Here is a 19,147-nt window from a genome sequence, read left to right on the forward strand (position 1 = left end):
GACTTATTATTACAGGGCAGGACAGGATGAACATAATTCTGGCCTGTGAGACACTAGGGATACATCATCATAGCTTCTTACAGTCAATTCTGCAGTGTCACATCCACTTTTTGTGCATTTTTCTGTAAATCCAAAACCGTTCTTTTAAAATACAAGTCTACTTAAAAATGATTCATATCCTAAGTACACAACAAAGATACACCTGTACACTACAGTGCAATTCATTATAAAATAACCTATCCAAATCCTTACTTAAAAGGGGTTTAGCTAATAAAACAAGTTAGTAACTACGAAGTTCACGATTTAACGGCATGACAGGGCTCCGATAATTAACTAGGCATTACGCATTATGAAACTGATGCTCAAAGAAATTAAGCAAACTGATCAAGATCAAAGTTGTCTGTTGACAGTACAGGGATAAAACTCTTTCAGGCTCCCAAGCTGAGGCGCTCCTTCAACAACGCAGCGTGCCATACCCTACTTAAAGGAGACAATACGCTGAGAATTGTAACAAATTCAAAACACGTAAGAGGTAGGACCGGAGAACGAGTGAAAAATAACAGTTGGGTAGTCGTGCTTCTTTACTACTTTATTTACGTCTCCTAAGGCTAAGTTCTTACTTGCACGGGACAGAGGTCCCAAACCTCTCCTAGTTCACAACTGGGCCGGCTCCAGGATACGCGCAGATCTGTCCGGCCGGATTCTCCCTCCCCTCGTCCCGTAGAGAAGCACCACCGGACTAAGAGTCTCCGAGATCTGAGTTCCTCAGGCGGCTCCTGCCAAGTCCGCGGTTCTCTTCAGCCGCAGCTTTCCTGTGGTCCCCGCGCGGTGCTGAATCCCATCTTTCTCAACGGCTCGGGAAACTCAGTTTCCCCACCGCAGCTTCCAGAAGGTGTCTGGAGCGTACAGCGCCGCAATCGTGCCTCAAGCGAAAATCAGGTGTTCCACTAAATTCTTTTTTGGCGCTTCAATGATCCAACTTCCGCTCAAAGAAGCGGCAAGACGGGAGGGGCGGGGCGGAGTGCAGCCAATCAAGGAGTTTGGCCAGACGGAAGCCGAGAGGCTCCCGGAAGCGGTCTTGAGGTCTGGACCGGAAAGCGGAAGCGGCGTGTAACACGTGGGGGCGGTGCTGGTCGGCGGGCTCCTAGTGCGCCAGGTTGCGGGAAGTGAGGGTGGCGGTGGCTACAACCGAGGAGGAGGGGCGAGACGCCGTGGAGCACGGCGACCGGCTGAGCGTCATGGAGGGCTCAGGGGAGCAGCCGGGCCCACAGCCACAGCATCCCGGAAACCACCGCATCCGCGACGGCGACTTCGTGGTGCTGAAACGTGAAGATGTGTTTAAAGCAGTACAAGTCCAGCGGAGAAAGTAAGTCAGATCGCTGACTTTAGGGGTCTCCCGCCCCCACCTTGTAAATACCCCTTCCCTCCAGGTCTCTCCACAGACCTCTCCCGCCAGGGTGCAGTTCTTGGCTCTCTCGGTCCCCATTCCCCGCCCTCATCTCCTCGGATCTTTCTGTCACAGAAGGCTTTTCCACCAGGATCCCGTCCTCGAACCTCATAATCTCCCCTAACCTTCCTGTTTTCCCAGAGCCCCCTCCATGGTTTCATACCTAGCTGTCCACCTTCAGCATCCTTTTCAGTCTTTCCACAGGTTTCCTTCCCCAGAATTCCATTCTTGGCCCTAGGGTGCCAAGGCCTCCCTCTCCACAACCCTAATCACCTGTCCTGAAATTCTTTCCCTAGGACCTTGGGATCTTCACTTTCCACAGACACTCCCTCCTTTCTTCACTCTGGGATCTCATCCTTGTCTCCCAGAGTCTCCTTCAGGTTCCCCCTTTTTTCCCCACCATAGATCCTCCTTCCTCCCTAATCCTTCAGTCAGGGTCTGTCCCACAAAAAAATGAAACCTCTCCTACCTAGTCTGGCTTTCCATCCTCTTCTCTACCCAAACAGGATACACAGAATAGATGAAAGAGACAATTCACCATGGAGTGTGGAATTGCTTTGAGTTTCCCTCATTTTGCTCACCAAAGGATTCAAAGCTGGGAAAATTGCTAAAAAGCAATTTGCTCAAGGCCTCAGAACTCGAAATTAGGTTTGGTTTGTGCACCTGCCGACTAGTATCACTGTTTTATAATAGTAGAGAAGTGGGATTTTGAAAACTTTCTGGAAGGGCTGGTGAGGTTGCTAAGTCCTAAGAGCTTATTAATGGTGAAAATTTATTGAGATATTTGGATTAATTTATCTGAGAAATATAACCACAGTTTTTTTTTTTTGTTTTTGAGACGGAGTCTCGCTCTGTCACCCAGACTGGAGTGCAGTAGTGCAGTCTCGGCTCATTGCAGCCTCTGCTTCCCGGGTTCAAGCGATTCTCCTGCCTCAGCCTCCCTAGTGGCTGGGACTCGGGCACCATCATGCCCGGCTAATTTTTGTATTTTTAGTAGAGACAGAGTTTCACCATTTTAGCCATGCTGGTCTCGAACTCCTGACCTGAAGTGATCCGCTCACCGTCCCAAAGTGCTGGGATTATACGCAGGAGCCACAGCACCTGGCTAACCACAGTTTCTTCTTTTTTCTTTTCTGTCTTTTTTTTTTTTTTTTTTTTGGAGAAGGAGTTTCGCTGTTGTCACCCAGGCTGGAGTGCAATGGTGTGATCTCGGTTCACTGCAACCTCTGCCTCCTGGGTTCAAGCAATTCTCCTGCCTCAGCCTCCCAGGTAGCTGGGATTACAGGCTCCCGCCACCATGCCTGGCTAAGTTTTTTTTGTTTTTTTTGTATTTTTAGTAGAGACAGAGTTTCACCACGTTGGCCAGGCTGATCTCAAACTCCTGACCTCAGGTGATCCACCTGCCTCGGCCTCCCAAAGTGCTGGGATTACAGATGTGAGCCGCAACGCCCGGCCACAGTTTCTTTTGAGCTAGGTTATTGTATTACTTTTGACAGAGATAAATTGAATGCAATGTCAGGAGAACAGCTTTCTGCAGACTAGGAAGTATGAGATTTGGAATTTCTGATAAGTACTTACTTCAGATGAACTCATTTACTCCTGGTTTAAGCAAACTGTTAATTGGTATCTAAGGTGAAACAGGCATCATAAAATAGTGAAGAAACAAGTCTCCAGAGCACTAAGCTGGTGATAACCAAGCTTTTTGCACAGGCACTAATTTAGTAAAGAAAAAAAGTTTCTTTTATGAGGGGTGTGGTTTTTTTTAGTCCGGAAATGTAATTCCTGCACCAACCTTTAACTATTTTTAAATTCTTCTTCTTTTTTTTCTTGTTTAAACTAATTAATTAATTTTGTTTATAGAGACAGAGTTTCACTGTGTTATTTAGGCTAGTCTCCAATTCCTGGGATCAAGTAATTCTGGCCACCTCGGCCTCCCAGAATGCTGGGATTACAGGCATGAACCAGTGCGTCTGACCTTCCCCTTTTGTGGTGCCAAAAGGGTTGGGGACCACTGCCCTAAACATTTATTTGGAAATACTTTTCATCAGGCCCTCTTCTTCGCAGAAGTCATAGTGGTAGTTTCCATTTTATTTAGAAAATGACTCTCTAAGCTCAACTGCATCCCGGGTCAGACTCCCTCATCACCCTTGGGGCTACACTCATCTGGTTGGGCAAAAAACAGTCCAGGCTCTCAGAAAAGTAGACTCTGCAAATCTTACTCCTTCCCAGTGAAGACGTGGCCTCCTCATCCCTCTTACTGGGCCGCACATTTCTGACAAGGGGCCGTGACCTGACCTGTCAAACCAGCCAGTTTTAAGTGACACTCATCATCCCCTCTGTATTCACACAGGCTTGCAGAGAGGGAAACCCACCGATCTCAGATCCAGTGCTTTGGTTTGGTTGGTTGGTTTGTTTGTTTTTTGAGACAAGATCTCACTCAGTCACCCAGACTAGAGTGTAGTGGTGTGATCTTGGCTCACTGCAACCGCTGCCTCTTGGGCTCGAGCAATCCTTCCACCTCAAGCAATCCTTCCACCTCAGCCTCCTCAGTAATTAATTTGTGTACTTTCTGTAGAGAAACTCCTGAACCCAAGTGACACTCCTGCCTCAACCTCCTGAGTAGCTGGGATTACAAGTGTGTGCCACTACACCCAGCTGATTTTTGCATTTTTTGTAGAGACGGAGTTTTTCCCGTCAGCCAGGTTGGTCTCAAACTCCTGGACTCAAGTGACCCACCCGCCTCAGCCTCCCACAGTTCTGGGATTACAAGTGTGACCCACCACACCTGGCCAGATCCGGTGTTTCAGTAGCACCTAGGTGACTGAAGGATGAGGGTAGGGGTGCACATCTGGGCTGAGCTGAATTGCGACATCTGAGGAGGTTTACGTTAGCAAATATTTTGAGTGTCTGTTACATTCTGTCATATGTAAGTACCTAGGGACCCAGCAAATAACAAGAATTGGCCATATCTGAATCACTTATGATCTCTCAGATGGTTTGAGTAAGCTTTAATGAAGATGTGACGCAAAAGTGTGGCAGGATTTAGGGAACCAATAAAGGTGATACACCCAGAGACCAGCAATGATGGTAAGCCTCTGACACGGAAGCGTGGGTGATGTGGCAGTATATTCTGTCATAGTCAGCTTCCTGGCGGCACAGAGAGAGGAAGAGAAGGAGTGGGATGGGGCACAAACAGAATTAACCACTACATGATTCCCAGCATTCAGTGTTCTGTGCACATGAGCCATGTCCTGAAGCTAGGTGGGCTTTCTAAGGTCCTTAGGTCTTTGCTGGAGTAGACCGTGTGGTATAGTGGAAAGAATGAGGCTTGGGTTTAGACACAGATTTGGATTTGAATCCCAGCTCCAACAACACCTTGCAACTATGAATCTTGGACAAGATACTTCTCCCTGGGCCTCGGATTGCTCCTCTGGAAAGAGCTATTTCCCAGAATTACCATGAGAATTAAATCAAAAAGTGTGAATCACACCTAGCACACACTGCCTAGCCCCTGATTGACACTCAGTAAATGTTAGTTTTCTTCTTTTGAGAAGAAGAGATTGTGTTCCTGTGGGATTTCCCTTTTAAATTGCAATAAGATAAAAAATCTGTGTCATAGGAAAACCTCAAGTTGCCTGGTCCTCAGTAGAGCGTTGTCAGTGTTAGGCTCCATCTCCAAGTGTATAGATTGTCAGTGTTAATTTGCAAGTATAATTTGCTTTTATTAGATAATTTTCAAATAAAGTGGCCAATCAGACCAAGCCCAGGAAATTTGTTAAATCCTTGTTACTTCAATGATTGTTCAGTTTTGAGATTTTCTGGGGTAAGTTGCAAGAGTTGTCACAGTGTATGTCCAGGCCTGGCAATCTTGGGGATCCTGTCTACCATTCAGGCTATCTGCAGAGCCTGTGAGTTTGGACATTCTGGTAGACGTGCAAACTGGGGTCAGCCCAGTACACCAGAAGAGGAATGTCTTCTGTCTTTGCTTCCGCTTTCCAAAATTCAGTGTTTTTGTGGCTTATTCATTAATTTTATATCTCTATCCCAACCAGGTTCTCCCTAGTTCCTTTGTTGCTTTATGTTCAGAGATAATGCTGCTGAGCCTCCATTGTGGAGACCGCTTTTGAAATAAACTGTAGTGAACACGTCTTTTCTGTACTGAATACAAAAGATATTCAGTTAATTGATTGCTTTTTTCCCCTAGAAAAGTAACTTTCGAAAAACAGTGGTTCTACCTGGATAACGTCATTGGCCATGGTTATGGAACCACATTTGAAGTGACCAGTGGAGGAAGTCTTCAGCCCAAGAAGAAGAGGGAAGAGCCTACTGCAGGTGCACATTTTGGATGCGTGAAATAGATGCTGTCCACCTGACTAGCCAGAAACATCTCAACCTCCACCTAATTCCCAAGTGCTAGACAATGCTACCCCAAAAGAAATCTTAACTCATAATCTAAGAACTGCAGCTTAGTGGAGTGAAGCAAGTACTACCTTTGGCCCTGAGATAACCTGGATTCTGTCTCCAGCCCACCATTAAGTGGTTCTCTGCTCTTGGGCCAGGCATTTAATCCTATGAGTCATTGCTGCATCATTGCAAGAACATATGTGGAGTTCTCTGACCTTGGACCAGGCATTTAATCCTATGAGTCGTTTCTGTGTCATTGCAAGAACGTATAAAGTTCTTTCAGTGCCCAGAAGTTATGTAACAGCTGTAAGGTGGTTAATGTATGGTGTAGAGGTTAAGAGGTCTGGTTTTGGATCCAACTAAGTTCAATTTCTACCTTCATCACTCGCCTTGTACCATTGGGCAACTTACTTGAGTTCTGTGAGTCTTACATCCTTATATATGTAAAATTGGGTCATAAACATATTTAATGCATAGGTTGTATTGAGTGCTCAATGATATGGCTTATAGGAAGTTCTCCATAGTGTCTTGCTTCTAGTAAGTGCCCATAATTTTAGCTATTACTATTATTATTTCTTAACCTCTTGTCCAAAAGCTGTTGTTAATTAAAATTAAATATTTATTAAAATGAACATTGAGAATATCTTATTAATTAAAACACAAGTAATTATTTGAAGTTAAATAAATACTATTAAAGTTTTTTGAGTCAAACCAGTTATTTAGATACATTTAAATTAATATCCATATTTTTACTAAGCACCAAATATATGCCAGGTATAATTTGGCACTGCAGTTATAGCAGTTCATAAGATAGACTGTCGTATAAAATGTACTTACCAGTTGGAACACCAAAAATAATCAAGCAGACAAGCAAACAGCATGATTTCTTATGGTGAAGTGACACATGCTATGAAGATAATAAAGCAGGGGCGTGTGCTAATTTGGTAAAGCAAGAGAATGAGCTCAGCCTCAAGTGATAGAAAGGATCCAGCCACTCAGACATCTGTCATAGAACCTTCCAGGCAGAGGAAGCAGCAGGTGCCAAAAGCCTGCTGTGGGACCTTGCTGGGTGTGTTCAAGGAACAGAAAGAAGGCCATTGTGACTGAAGCTAAGGTGTCAAGAGATCAGGCCAGGAACGATAGGCAGGGGCCAGATCAATGATGGCCTTGCAGGTCATCTTTGGAATGTATTCTCATTGCTATGGGAAGCCGCTGTATGGTTTTAAACATGGGATAGGTAAGTCAAATTGCATTTAAACAGAGAGCACTCTGGCATCCAGGTGGATAGTAGGGGGGCAAGACTGGGAGTGGGAAGATGACTTAGAGGCTTGGAGTAGTTTTGGCAGGAAAGGATGGTGTGATGGGAGCAGTGCAGCTGGGAGGCCAGACTTCAGTGGCTGATGGACTGGATGTGGATATGAACTCAAAAAAGAAAGTGTCAAATAATTTCAGACCATAAATGTCAATAGAGCAATTTCTTTCCTTAGAGACTAAAGAAGCGGGCACTGATAATCGAAATATAGTTGATGATGGGAAATCTCAGAAACTTACTCAAGATGACATAAAAGCTTTGAAGGACAAGGGCATTAAAGGAGAGGTAATATTCAAAGGATTTTTAGTTTTGTTTTTGTCTGTTTGGCATTTAGGAAACTGGTTTTTAAAGCAGACTGTACCTAAATTAAAAAAAAGAAGTTATAGCTTTGATAGAAATAGGTTGAAATGTACGTGTAACTCAACATTTCAAAGATTTTATGTCTTACGTACAGGAATATAAGTTATTACATTCTCTACCACTACTTACTAATATTACTAATTACTAATATTAGTGGTAGAGAATGTAATAACAGTGCATATCAGGATTTAACTTTGTTCATTTTCAGTAATGTTTTCAGCCAGTGTCTTCAGAAATTAGTTTCCTTTACCTCTCTTCTTCCTTTATTGGATATCTCTGTTCTTTTACGTTGGTTTAAATGGAGTTATAAAGTACTTGTATTTTATTATAAATTCCAAATAGAGTATAGAAATACAAAGTTCATCTATTTGGACTTCTGTGGAAAAGGGATTGGAGAATCAGACCATTGGATCCATTCTTGGGTAAGAAGCCTTTGGAAGTTACTTGTTTTGTGAAAGTAAAGTTTCAGAAAATCTACTTGCTCCTTTTCTTATAGGAAATAGTTCAGCAGTTAATTGAAAATAGTACAACATTCCGAGACAAGACAGAATTTGCTCAAGATAAATATATTAAAAAGAAGAAAAAAAAGTAAGTAGTTTTTATTTACAAAAGCTGATAATATTAAACTTTTGTATATGTTTATAAAACATTTATTTTATTACAAATAAAATATTTTAAGTCATTTTTTCAAGTCAGTGTTCTGTTTTTTCTTCCCCCAGATATGAAGCCATCATTACTGTTGTGAAGCCATCCACCCGTATTCTTTCAATTATGTATTATGCAAGAGAACCTGGAAAAATTAAGTACGCTTTGTTTCCTTTCAAAAGTATAATTGGGGGAAATATGTCTTTAAGAAAGTCATGATTTTAAGTAAAATGAAAAAACTTGCTCACCTGCATAAAGTATCCTCCTACCTCATAAATTGTAAGTCCTTTTACTGTCGCCTCCAAAGCAATCAATAATCTTATCAACATAATTTTCATAAAGCAAACAAAACTTGAAAAATGATGATTAAAATAGTAGGCTTCACTTAGCTAAAAATGAATGAATTATTGTCTTTACTTTAGCCACATGAGATACGATACACTAGCCCAGATGTTGACGTTGGGAAATATCCGTGCTGGCAACAAAATGATTGTAATGGAAACGTGTGCAGGCTTGGTGCTGGGTGCAATGATGGAACGAATGGGAGGTAAGACTTAATATTTCCATTTTTAACAAAACTCCACCCTGTTGTGAGTAAAGGCGGTCCAAAAATGTAAACTCATGGAAAGCCAGATTGAATTACTTCGGGGTTAACGAAGTGACTTGGGTGAACCTGCACAGCTCCTAGCCTGGGGACCTTCTCAGGCAGCCTCCATCACCCAGCACCCCACCCATGGGTACCCCTGACCCATGGCGATTGTCCTTTCTAGCTTCACCGTCAGTGGGCATGATGCTGGAGCCTGTGGCTTGCTAGGGCTTTCAGGACAATGATTTTAGTAAACTGGGTAGATAGTGCTCATTTCATTGGGCCTGAATTGAAGGGAGCGAGTGGGAAGATTACTAAGCATGTGTTCTCTCTGGAAGAATACAGCACAGCCTGATTTGTCTGTTTCTTTTCTGACCACATAGAAGATAAGAACCTGTAACTGCTCCATATGAGGATTGGAGTGAGGGGAAGCAGAGTCAATCACCAATCATGTAACAACCAAATTTGCAGACACAGGGTTTTACAGTAGTATCAAGTGGGGATAAGCTTCTTTGAGACTTCCTGCTATCTGCTTTAGAATTATATTACCTCCACTGGTAATGCTCATAGACTCCAAACAGACTCCCTGAGGAGCTACACCATTCTTCAGCCTGTGAATAAAGTATTAATAGAAAGACCTTCAGTCTCATTACTGTGGAGGACTCACTGAGGGTTTGCATAGTCTAGCGTCACTCCACGGGCAGATGTTTGTTTCTTTTATCTGTTCAGGTTTTGGCTCCATTATTCAGCTATACCCTGGAGGTGGACCTGTTCGGGCAGCAACAGCATGTTTTGGATTTCCCAAATCTTTTCTCAATGGTCTTTATGAATTCCCCCTCAACAAAGTGGACAGTCTTCTACATGGAACATTTTCTGCCGAGATGTTATCTTCAGAGCCAAAAGACAGTGCTTTGGTTGAAGAAAGTAATGGCACGCTGGAGGAAAAACAGGCTTCTGAACAAGAGAATGAAGACAGCATGGCAGAGGCCCCAGAGAGCAACCACCCAGAAGACCAGGAAACAATGGAAACCATTTTTCAAGATCCAGAACATAAGGGGCCTAAAGAGAGAGGAAGCAAAAAAGATTATGTAAGGATGCCAAGAGTCCCCACCACCCCCGTAATCTCAGGCCCTCAGTTAACTTCAGTTAAGTCATGGGATTTGGTTTGGCTTTAGTGTATTAGCTCCCAAGATGATAACTATCAAAACAGAGAACAAGTGTGTGTACATGTACACAAGCATGTGATTTCAGTCTTTGGGGTGCAGCTTTAGGATACAGAAGCATTGCATGGATAGCTTAATAATGGTTTTTATAGTATATAGGCTTTCTTGTGTTTTTTCAGCTTCCTTATAAACAACCTCCTTCTATTGGTTGAGTCCAGGTTGATAAATATTGTTGAAATGTTTTGACAGACGAGAGCATTTCCATAAATTTGACTGACCCCAGTACATTGGTTTCTTCTTTTTCTTTTTGAAGATTCAGGAAAAACAGAGGAGACAAGAAGAGCAGAGGAAAAGACATTTAGAGGCTGCCGCTCTGCTGAGTGAAAGAAACGCGGATGGGTGCGTTAATGGAAGCAGCAGGAGACTCCTCCGCGCATGTGGGCTCTGCTTCAGACAGATTGGCATTCCTTTCTTGTCTGCTTTGATTCTAGTGGGACCCGAGATGAGGATTTTGTCTTGGGGGTTTTTTAAAGAAAGGAGGCTGAGGCTGGCAGGGGTGGGGAATTGATGATGCTGGTTTCAGGATTTCAGAAGAAATTGAACTTTTTCCATCACAGTGCATCAAAACAGGCTTTGTGGTCTTACTAGGCGCAGGGGATGGGGCACTCAAATGCTGCGATACAGGCTATAACAAATGTCCACAAAGCAGCATATGCAGTGTTGGATTTGTTTCCAGGTGATTTTTTTTTTTTAATCAAGAATGTCATTAAATGCCACTTAGAGTTGCCAAGCACTGCAAGAGCTTCTAACCCAGTTTGTGTTTCCTAGAAAGAAATAGCTCATGATTGTATTCTGTTTTGGATTTCTAGAATGCTATATTTAAATCTCTTCTTTGTGTGAGTCATGCACATTAAATACATGATCATTTTAAATGCATTTTAAAACCTGTGCTCCACTTTGGGAGAGAAATAATTTGTCTGACATTTTCCTTACAGTTTAATTGTAGCTAGTCGTTTCCACCCCACTCCTCTGCTGCTGTCTTTGCTGGACTTTGTGGCCCCTTCAAGGCCATTTGTGGTCTACTGTCAGTACAAAGAGGTAATACTGGAATGGAATGGGCAGGAATTCTTATGTCTGAATGTTGATTCCTAAACTGCATCCCAGGAAGTAGCTCTTAACGGAATTCTGTTTTTGCCTGCAGCCTCTGTTGGAATGCTACACAAAGCTGCGGGAGAGGGGAGGGATCATCAACCTCAGGCTGTCTGAGACCTGGCTCAGAAATTACCAGGTATGTGTTCTTACAGCCAGTCAAGAGCTGCCCTCCCGAGACTTAACTGTCCTTGCAGTAGTACTAGAAGTCATTAAATAGTTATCTCAGCCAGGCACAGTGGCTTATGCCTGTAATCGGAGCACTTTGGGAGGCCAAAGCAGGCAGATCGCTTGAGTCCAGGAGTTCAATACCAGCCTGGGCAACATAGTGAAACCCTATCTCTATGAAAAAAAAATATATATAAATTGTCTGGGCATGACCCTGTTTCGACAAAAAATATAAAAATTAGTCGAGCATGGTGGCAGGTGCCTGTAGTCCCAGCTGCTCAGGAGCTGAGGTGGAAAGATTGCTTGAACCCGGGAGGTCGAGGCTGCAGTGAGCTGGGATCCCACCACTGCACTCCAGCCTGGGTGACAGAGTAAGACCCTGTCTCAAAAACAAAACAAAAGTAGAGATATCTCTATTTCTGTCTACAGAGATGAAGATGTCTCGTGGCTGTTACTCAGAGAATGTGCCCCTTACTTTTTCTGACCCTTTTTTTCTCTTGTTATGTCAGAATATATTACTCTGTAGCTCTGCCGTGAAGGCATTTAAAATGCAAACCCCTATGGTTCTTATTTCCCCAAGGCCTCGATATCACTGTGGATGATATAATTGACAGTAGCAAAACTCCCAGGTGGATAAGAAACTGTCCCTTTCCTCTCTGCCAGGATGTTTTTGCGGCAAGTTTTCAGGATTTACTGGTGGCCTCTGTGTCAGTTCAGGTCTTCTGGAAGACATATGCTAAGATGGAAGTCGAAGTGTAAGAGATGTATTGAAGGAAATGCCTTAGAGAGAGAAGGGGAGAGGGAGCAAGATCGGTGGTGCAGGTTGATGCCTGGGCAAGGAGCTGGTAGAGAAAGGAGGACGGGAGGAAGAGCCTGCAGTGCTGCTCTGAGAAAGTTTCCATGAGGCTGATGGCGAGCTCAGGTGCAAAGATCGCCATTCAAGGAGCCCTGTGTTAAGCAGAAAGGCTCCAGCCCTGGTACCCATGCTCAGTTACTGACTGGGAGCAACCCATGGCCTCCCTCAGCATGAATGCTGTAGTGGATCCCAAAGGAGCGGCAGCTGGAGACGTTCTACTGCCTGAATGCCTCGCAGCCAGTTCCCTCATGAAGGGAGATCTGAGGGGAGCACCTCCATGCTGCCATAGGCCCCGTCTCATTGCTTGGTGTCTTATCCTAATGTAGTGGGGATGCTATTGAGCCTTGGGTAACCCTACCCTTTGTAGAGGTTGTCTGTCTTAGCTAAGGTTACAGGAGAAAGAGGAGAGAAGTTGCCTTGGCAAAGTTAACAGGGTAGCGGGGGAGGTAGGTTTGGCGTGTAGTACATTCAGCAGCAACTTCTCCATAGACCTAGGCTCTGTTATTGGCCATGAAGCTTCCTGAAGCCAATAGAAAGAAAGCTATATGCACAGTTCTAGAGTACTGCCCAGACCATTACCCATTCTCCACCAGAAACATGCTTAAGTTTCTAGAGAAACCTAGGCTGAACTGAAAACTCCTTCAGTTTTTTTTTTTTTTTGAAACAGAGTCTCACTCTGTCGCCCAGGCTGGAGTACAGTGGCACTATCTTGGCTCACTGCAACCTCTGCCTTCCGGGTTCAAGCAATTCTCCTGCCTCAGCCTCCTGAGTAGCTGGCATTACAGGCGTGTGCCACCACGCCTGGCTAATTTTTGTATTTTTAGAAGAGACAGGGTTTCATCATGTTGACCAGGCTGATCTCAAACTCCTGACCTTGTGATCCGCCTGCCTCGGCCTCCCAAAGTGCTGGGATTACAGGCATGAGCCACCACGCCTGGCCAATTTTATTTTTCAAAAGAAAATCAATTAAACCAATTTCTGCACTTTTCTCTGCCTTGTAATGTGAAGAAATGAGTTCCTTAGAAGTTGGTCCATTTAAAGCCTGGTGCCGTGGCTCATGTCTGTAATCCCAGCACTTTGGAAAGCCAAGGAGGGAGGTTCACTTGAGGCCAGGAGTTCAAGGTTACAGTGAGCCAACTACTGCACTCCAGCCTGAGGAACAGAGTGAGACCCTGCCTCTTAAAAAAAAAGAAAAAAAAAGAAAGAAAGAACCTGTGTTGTTTAAATTCTGATTTTTGGTATATCGTGTTATTCGGATGGACTTTATTGTCTTGGGAAAGCTTGGATGTCTTTTCTGTCTTGATTAGGTTTTGCCAGATCGAAGTCATCCTAAACTGCTGATGAGTGGAGGTGGGGGTTACCTTCTCTCCGGCTTCACCGTTGCCATGGACAACCTCAAAGCAGACACCAGACTCAAATCTAATGCGAGCACTTTAGAATCACAGGAGACTGAGGAGCCTGCAGCGAAAAAACGGAAATGCCCGGAGTCTGACTCTTAACCCTTTGAGAATTGCTCTGAATTTTGTTCTCAGGCATTACACAGTTAGTAATTAAACTTTAAATGCCATTACTACTTGTTTTTTCATATCCCAAGAATAAGAACATGTCTGTATACCCGTTTCTGGGAAGGAGGAGTAAGCCTTTTGTCTGTTTCTGACACAGATGCGCTTGGTCTGTTAAAACTGCGACTGTGGTGTATGTAGTATGACCAACTGCATTTAACAAAACTCCTCTAAGTACTTCTAAATATTCTGTGCAAATATCTTGAGAACTTCAACATCCTAAAAATGTGTTTCTACAAGACTTTATATTTTAAGCTAAGTGGAATAATACAACATAACTAAAACATGGCGGGTACCGAAAGGAGGGTAATTCATGGAAGAAATTTCCTCTGTTCATTCCGTTCTCTTCAACCTAAGCAATATGGATGTGTGAGTGTGTGATTTATTATGGTACCAAAAATGTCCACCCTCTTTCCTGCAGTGGAATAAGCTTTTTTGAGATGCTAAGGTTTTATTTTAATAGTTGACAACTTGGGAAAGTTCTGAGTATTTATTTTACTGCTCTTTTTTGTGCATAGAAAGGTTTAGTAGGGTACTTTTTTGCATTAGTTTGCCAATACTCTTATTCTTTGTTCTAAATAAAGTGACTAGAATTTTTGTGTACTATTCAATTAAAGGAAACAAATGTCTTTCCCCCCCCCGTGCTCTTATGGATACACATTTGCGCGCACACACATATATGTATATAGATGTTGGTATACATACCCACATATATTTGTATATACATAGATATATACATACACATACATGTGGAGACATAGATTGTACCACCTGTATGAATGTATATGTACACGTGGAGACAGAGCATGCAATCTGTTTGAACTATATCAGAGTTTTGTGCAGAACGTAGACCAGTTCTCATTGTATTAGTGTCATTCCTTGTCAAATGTCCCTAAAGTGCCTTTCTTGATGATTATCAATGCTGAAGAACTCTGGCATGATTAGATGGTTACCCTTTCTATGCTCTGAAAAACTCTAATCATTTGATCATATGCTGTAAGAAAGAAAGTGTTGAGAATCAGCCAAGGCTCTTGTTCATTTGAGAGATTAAGTCTTGCTCACTGGAACATGGTCATCGTTTGCGTTGCTCCTGTCATCATAGAATAGGTGTGTATCATACAGCAAGCAACATCTCAGAAAAAAAGAATTTTTTTTCCAAATAGCATGTGCTATTTTGATAATGGCCAATGTGATTACCAAGTATAATTTTGAGTCCTTTATCCTAATTGCTATTAAATAAAAATGTTGGCCAGGCACAGTAGCTAATACCTGTAATCCTAACACTTTGGGAGGCCCAGGCAGGCGGATCACCCAAGGTCAGGAGTTCAAGACCAGCCAGACAAACATGTTGAAACCCCATCTCTACTAAAAATTCAAAGATTAGCCAAGCTTGGTGGCTAACGCCTGTCATCCCAGCTACTCGGGAGGCTGAGGCAGGAGAACCACTTGAACCCAGGAGACGGAGGTTGCAGTGAGCCGAGATCACGCCATTGCACTCCAGCCTGGGCGACGAGCAAAACTCTGTCTCAAAAAATAAATAAGAATAAAAATGTTTCCTATTGTGATTCATCTGACAGTGGTGCAGTCAGTGATGCCATGTTGGCTTTCGGCCGATTGTGACATATGGTCTGTCTATTGTAGAGGACATTCCTGGATTGGCACCTCACGGAACATGTTGCAAGCTGTTGTCACACACGTATAGTCAAGTTTGGACAAGGAGAACAGAAAACTGCATAGATTAGAATCAGTAGTGGCCAGTCTCCTGGTTACTGGTTTGCAAGTTGCATTCCACTCCCTAAATCTTTTCTCTGAGTTCCCTGAGTAAGGGGTCTGGGGTCTGAGCTACCAAGGCCCTGCATTCTCATGTTACTTTGCGAACGGATTTTACCAATGCCAACAGCATAAGTTAATCTGTATTTTTTTTTCATTCATATAGTTTACTTCATCTGAGTACAGATGATTCAATTCTGTGGTTTGCTAACTTAGCATTGGAAAACTTAGAATCCCCTGGAGGGCTTTGGTAAGCAGAGGCCGTTGAACGCTCCAGCCCACAGAATAAGATTTCAGTACTTGTGGAGTGGGCAGAGTATTTGCATTTCAAGTAGTTTCCAGGTGATGTTGGTGCTGTTGGTCCAGGAACGGCCCATTGGGAACCACTACTGTGTGCACACACATCATGGGCACAGCTAAATACAGGATATTTTTGTCTTGTGTTTAAAATGGACATCCACCTTTGGAGCAGATGAATGGATCATTTTATGATTTTTGGACATCCAGCCACCAGCAGAGTTATGTAGAATAGCACTTGAATGGCAATCAAAAAGTCAAAGACAAAAGTCATTTTGTAACATCCATCCTGTTCCTCCATTGGACTAGGGTACTTGGCAATATAGCATGGCACCCATCACAGGGCTGTGTTTAGCTTAAAGGCACACTAAAATTGTATGAAGCAAATACCGAGCAATCATTCATGCTCTGGTTGTATATTGAAAAGCCCAAAATACAGGCTTTTCTCAATATATAGTGAAGCTTCGAAAAAAAAATGGAGTGTTTGCATGTTGTTTTAAAGTGTTGGTTGTAAATATTGCAAGAACTATACTAAATACTAAAACGCATGTCCTAAAAATCCATGATCAAGATTCGCTTTATCTGGGTTTTGTAATGTGTTTAGGTGCAGTGCTGGAAAGGAACAGTGTATATCTAATAACTTTACTTGAAATATAACGTTGCCTCTAGGCTAGTATTAATTTTTGTAAAAAGGATTATAGATTTTCTTTGAACTTAACTATGTCACACAGATCAGATGGCGAGAGAGGTAAGTCCCTGAATAGATACTTAAAAGCGACTAGTAACCTTTTAACTACTTTATTAACATTTACTAGGCACCCACAGCTATTTGAGTTTTTATGAGGAAGGGCAAAATCTTTGAAGCATCGGAAATGAGTATCATACCCTACCCACTCCTTTTGGGAGGGTTTTTTTTTTTTTCTTTTTCCATTTTTCTTAGTTTATTTTCTTCATGTTTATCAGAGTACATGGACCCAGAACATTCACTCTATTATGCATAATTCGGCATCTTACAAGTCACCCTCCAAGCAGGACAGATTAAGGCAGCCTGGTGTGGACATAATCGCATCTATGGCTATAAGGAATACGCAACAGAAAATCAGATTCCAACCAAGCAAAAGACTGCTTAGGTTTTTTGGTGTTTTTTTGTTTTTTTTTTTTTTGTTGTTGTTCTCGAACAGAGTCTCACTGTCACCAAGGCTGGAGTGCAGTACGTGATTTCAGCTCACTGCAACCTCCGCCTCCCAGGTTCAAGCTACTCTCCTGCCTCAGCCTCCCAAGCAGCTGGGACCACAGGTGTGCACCACACCTGGCTAATTTTTTTTTTTTTTTTTTTTTTTTTTTTTGTGAGACAGAGTCTCGCTCTGTCACCCAGGCTGGAGTGCAGTAGCCGGATCTCAGCTCACTGCAAGCTCTGCCTCCCGGGTTTAGGCCATCCTCCTGCCTCAGCCTCCCGAGTAGCTGGGACCACAGGCACCCGCCACCTCGCCAGGCTAGTTTTTTGTATTTTTTAGTAGAGACGGGGTTTCACTGTGTTAGCCAGGATGGTCTCGATCTCCTGACCTCGTGATCCACCCGTCTCGGCCTCCCAAAGTGCTGGGATTACAGGCGTGAGCCACCGTGCCTGGCCTGCTTGGTTAACTTTATTCTTCCAACTTTACCAGTTGCACTCTCAGTCATTTAAAGGATATAGGAATGGAGGCCAAAATAGACCATTTGGGGGTCAGGGATGCCATGTTTTCTATTGGGGCAATTTCATGGGGCATTGTGCCTTGTGAATGACAGTGAGTGGAAGACAAAGGATTCTCCGTATTATTCCAGGATGGGAGTCCATTCGACTGGAACACTGTGCACTTTGAAAGACCTGAGACTATTCCCTAATGCTGGGACTCAGCCGGCAACCCAAGGGAGCACTGTTCATCTGTCACCCAGGCTTGGTGTTAGGACAGGAGAAAGCAGACCTGTGGGCTGGAGGCAGTCACAGGTCTGTCAATGCAGACAAAGTGATGATCTCTCGAGTCTTCGCTGAGCCACATATGGGGACCACACATCACAGTCTTCACTCCTGCAAGGTCCACAGTCCTGTCTTTCTGGAGTACCTCCTTATCCCTCCTGTTCTAAAAGCCTCTGGCATGTTTCCATCACAATCTCCTCTATTATTTCTGGCTTTAAGATGTCTTTGATCTGATGTGGAAGGGATGCTTCATAGCAGTACAGGATGCTGGTATCATACAGCATCATCCTCTGAGTTACCAGCGAGATGATGCAGTTCCGAAGCTGGGATGTCACCTCTCCATCAGCAAGAGAGACAGGCTCCAGGTGTGCAATGAAGCCCTGTGCTTCCTCTTCTTTGTGCTCAGGTGTTGGGTAAATCCAGATGAAGCCGTTGTTAACAAGAACCACTGAGGCACCACATGGCAAATCATGAAAGTGGGTCTTCTGCTGTTTCACCAGGGAGAGGGACACCTGGACCAAAACCCCCTGACCTAGTTTTCCATATTTCAGGCTCCTCGTGTGCAGAGAGAGAGCTCCATCAGAGAACACTGCCTGGACCTCAGCACTGATAAGGTCCCCTTCCTGTAAGAAACCTGTCATTGCAAGCTCATCTTCTGCAGATCTTCTCTTTAGCTCTCCTCCAGGAAGGTTCATGGACGAGAACAGCAGGACCGAATCCAGCCTGGAGTTGGTCTCCACCTTCCACCTCTTCTGTTGAACCTCTGTGATTCTTCCTACTACAATGTCTCCTGCTTCACCAATGTATCTGGTTTTCAAAGCTTTCACACAGATCAACTTATCTCCGCAGAGCCGGCAACAGATACGATGAGCTTCTCTTCTCCCATATACATTCCATGGCCCTGCATGAATCCCGTGTCTGTAGTGACTGTGTCCCCCGACACCACTAGATGTTTCTTAGTGTCTCGACCCAGTCTCTCGCTAAGAGGCTTGCAAGCCACTGGAAGCCTCATCTCCATCGCCCTCTTGGTGCCAATCTTGGGAGGCCTTTTTACAGGTCTATTAATAACCTGGGTTTTTTGGCCGGGTGCGGTGGCTCAAGCCTGTAGTCCCAGCACTTTGGGAGGCCGAGACGGGTGGATCACGAGGTCAGAAGATTGAGACCATCCTGGCTAACATGGTGAAACCCCGTCTTTACTAAAACATACGAAAAACTAGCCGGGCGAGGTGGCGGGCGCTTGTAGTCCCAGCTACTCGGGAGGCTGAGGCAGGAGAATGGCGTGAACCCAGGAGGCAGAGCTTGCAGTGAGCTGAGATCCGGCTACTGCACTCCAGCCTGGGCGACAGAGCGAGACTCCATCTCAAAAAAAATATAATAAATAAAATAAATAACCCGGGTTTTTTGTTTTTACTTTTAGCTGAGATGTCATTAAAACACGACTGGAAAGATTTTGATATTTCATTTTTGCTTTGAC

At 43.7% G+C, this 19,147-nt stretch overlaps 2 protein-coding genes and 1 pseudogene across 3 annotated transcripts in view; 1 reads left to right on the forward strand and 2 right to left on the reverse strand.

Moving 5' to 3' along the window:
• The window catches only part of MCM8 (minichromosome maintenance 8 homologous recombination repair factor), a 45,972-nt gene extending 44,949 nt beyond the window's left edge, over positions 1-1,023 (reverse strand). Inside the window, exon 1 of the mRNA XM_023217873.3 lies at positions 621-1,023. The gene's annotated coding sequence lies outside the window, so the exon portion shown is untranslated. The remainder of the gene's footprint in view (positions 1-620) is intronic.
• A 62-nt stretch (positions 1,024-1,085) lies between these two features.
• On the forward strand, positions 1,086-14,284 carry TRMT6 (tRNA methyltransferase 6). Of its 2 annotated transcripts, XM_023217877.2 has the most exons (11): positions 1,086-1,366; positions 5,652-5,779; positions 7,339-7,448; positions 8,020-8,111; positions 8,243-8,326; positions 8,591-8,715; positions 9,484-9,842; positions 10,231-10,316; positions 10,913-11,015; positions 11,119-11,205; positions 13,398-14,284. In XM_023217877.2, exons 1-11 carry the CDS (start codon positions 1,239-1,241, stop codon positions 13,587-13,589), a joined length of 1,494 nt encoding a protein of 497 aa, XP_023073645.1. In that variant the 5' UTR covers positions 1,086-1,238; the 3' UTR covers positions 13,590-14,284. The 2 variants fall into 2 exon arrangements, with proteins under 2 accessions (XP_023073645.1, XP_023073646.1); XM_023217878.2 differs by lacking the exon at positions 7,339-7,448.
• Positions 14,285-17,767: 3,483 nt separating this feature from the next.
• On the reverse strand, positions 17,768-18,691 carry LOC111546462 (annotated as a pseudogene).
• Between the last annotated feature and the right edge of the window lie 456 nt (positions 18,692-19,147).

Source organism: Piliocolobus tephrosceles, chromosome 20, assembly GCF_002776525.5.
Source record: "Piliocolobus tephrosceles isolate RC106 chromosome 20, ASM277652v3, whole genome shotgun sequence".
NCBI lineage: Eukaryota > Metazoa > Chordata > Mammalia > Primates > Cercopithecidae > Piliocolobus > Piliocolobus tephrosceles.

What these genes read in the sequence shown, in the direction of transcription:
- TRMT6 (XM_023217877.2), top strand. Translation starts at nt 1,239, where the DNA reads ATGGAGGGCTCAGGGGAGCAGCCGGGCCCACAGCCACAGCATCCCGGA. An exon ending in ACAAGGGCATTAAAGGAGAG is followed by an intron (nt 7,449 to 8,019) that starts GTAATATTCAAA and finishes CTTTTCTTATAG; the next exon opens with GAAATAGTTCAGCAGTTAAT. An exon ending in TCTACTGTCAGTACAAAGAG is followed by an intron (nt 11,016 to 11,118) that starts GTAATACTGGAA and finishes TTTTGCCTGCAG; the next exon opens with CCTCTGTTGGAATGCTACAC.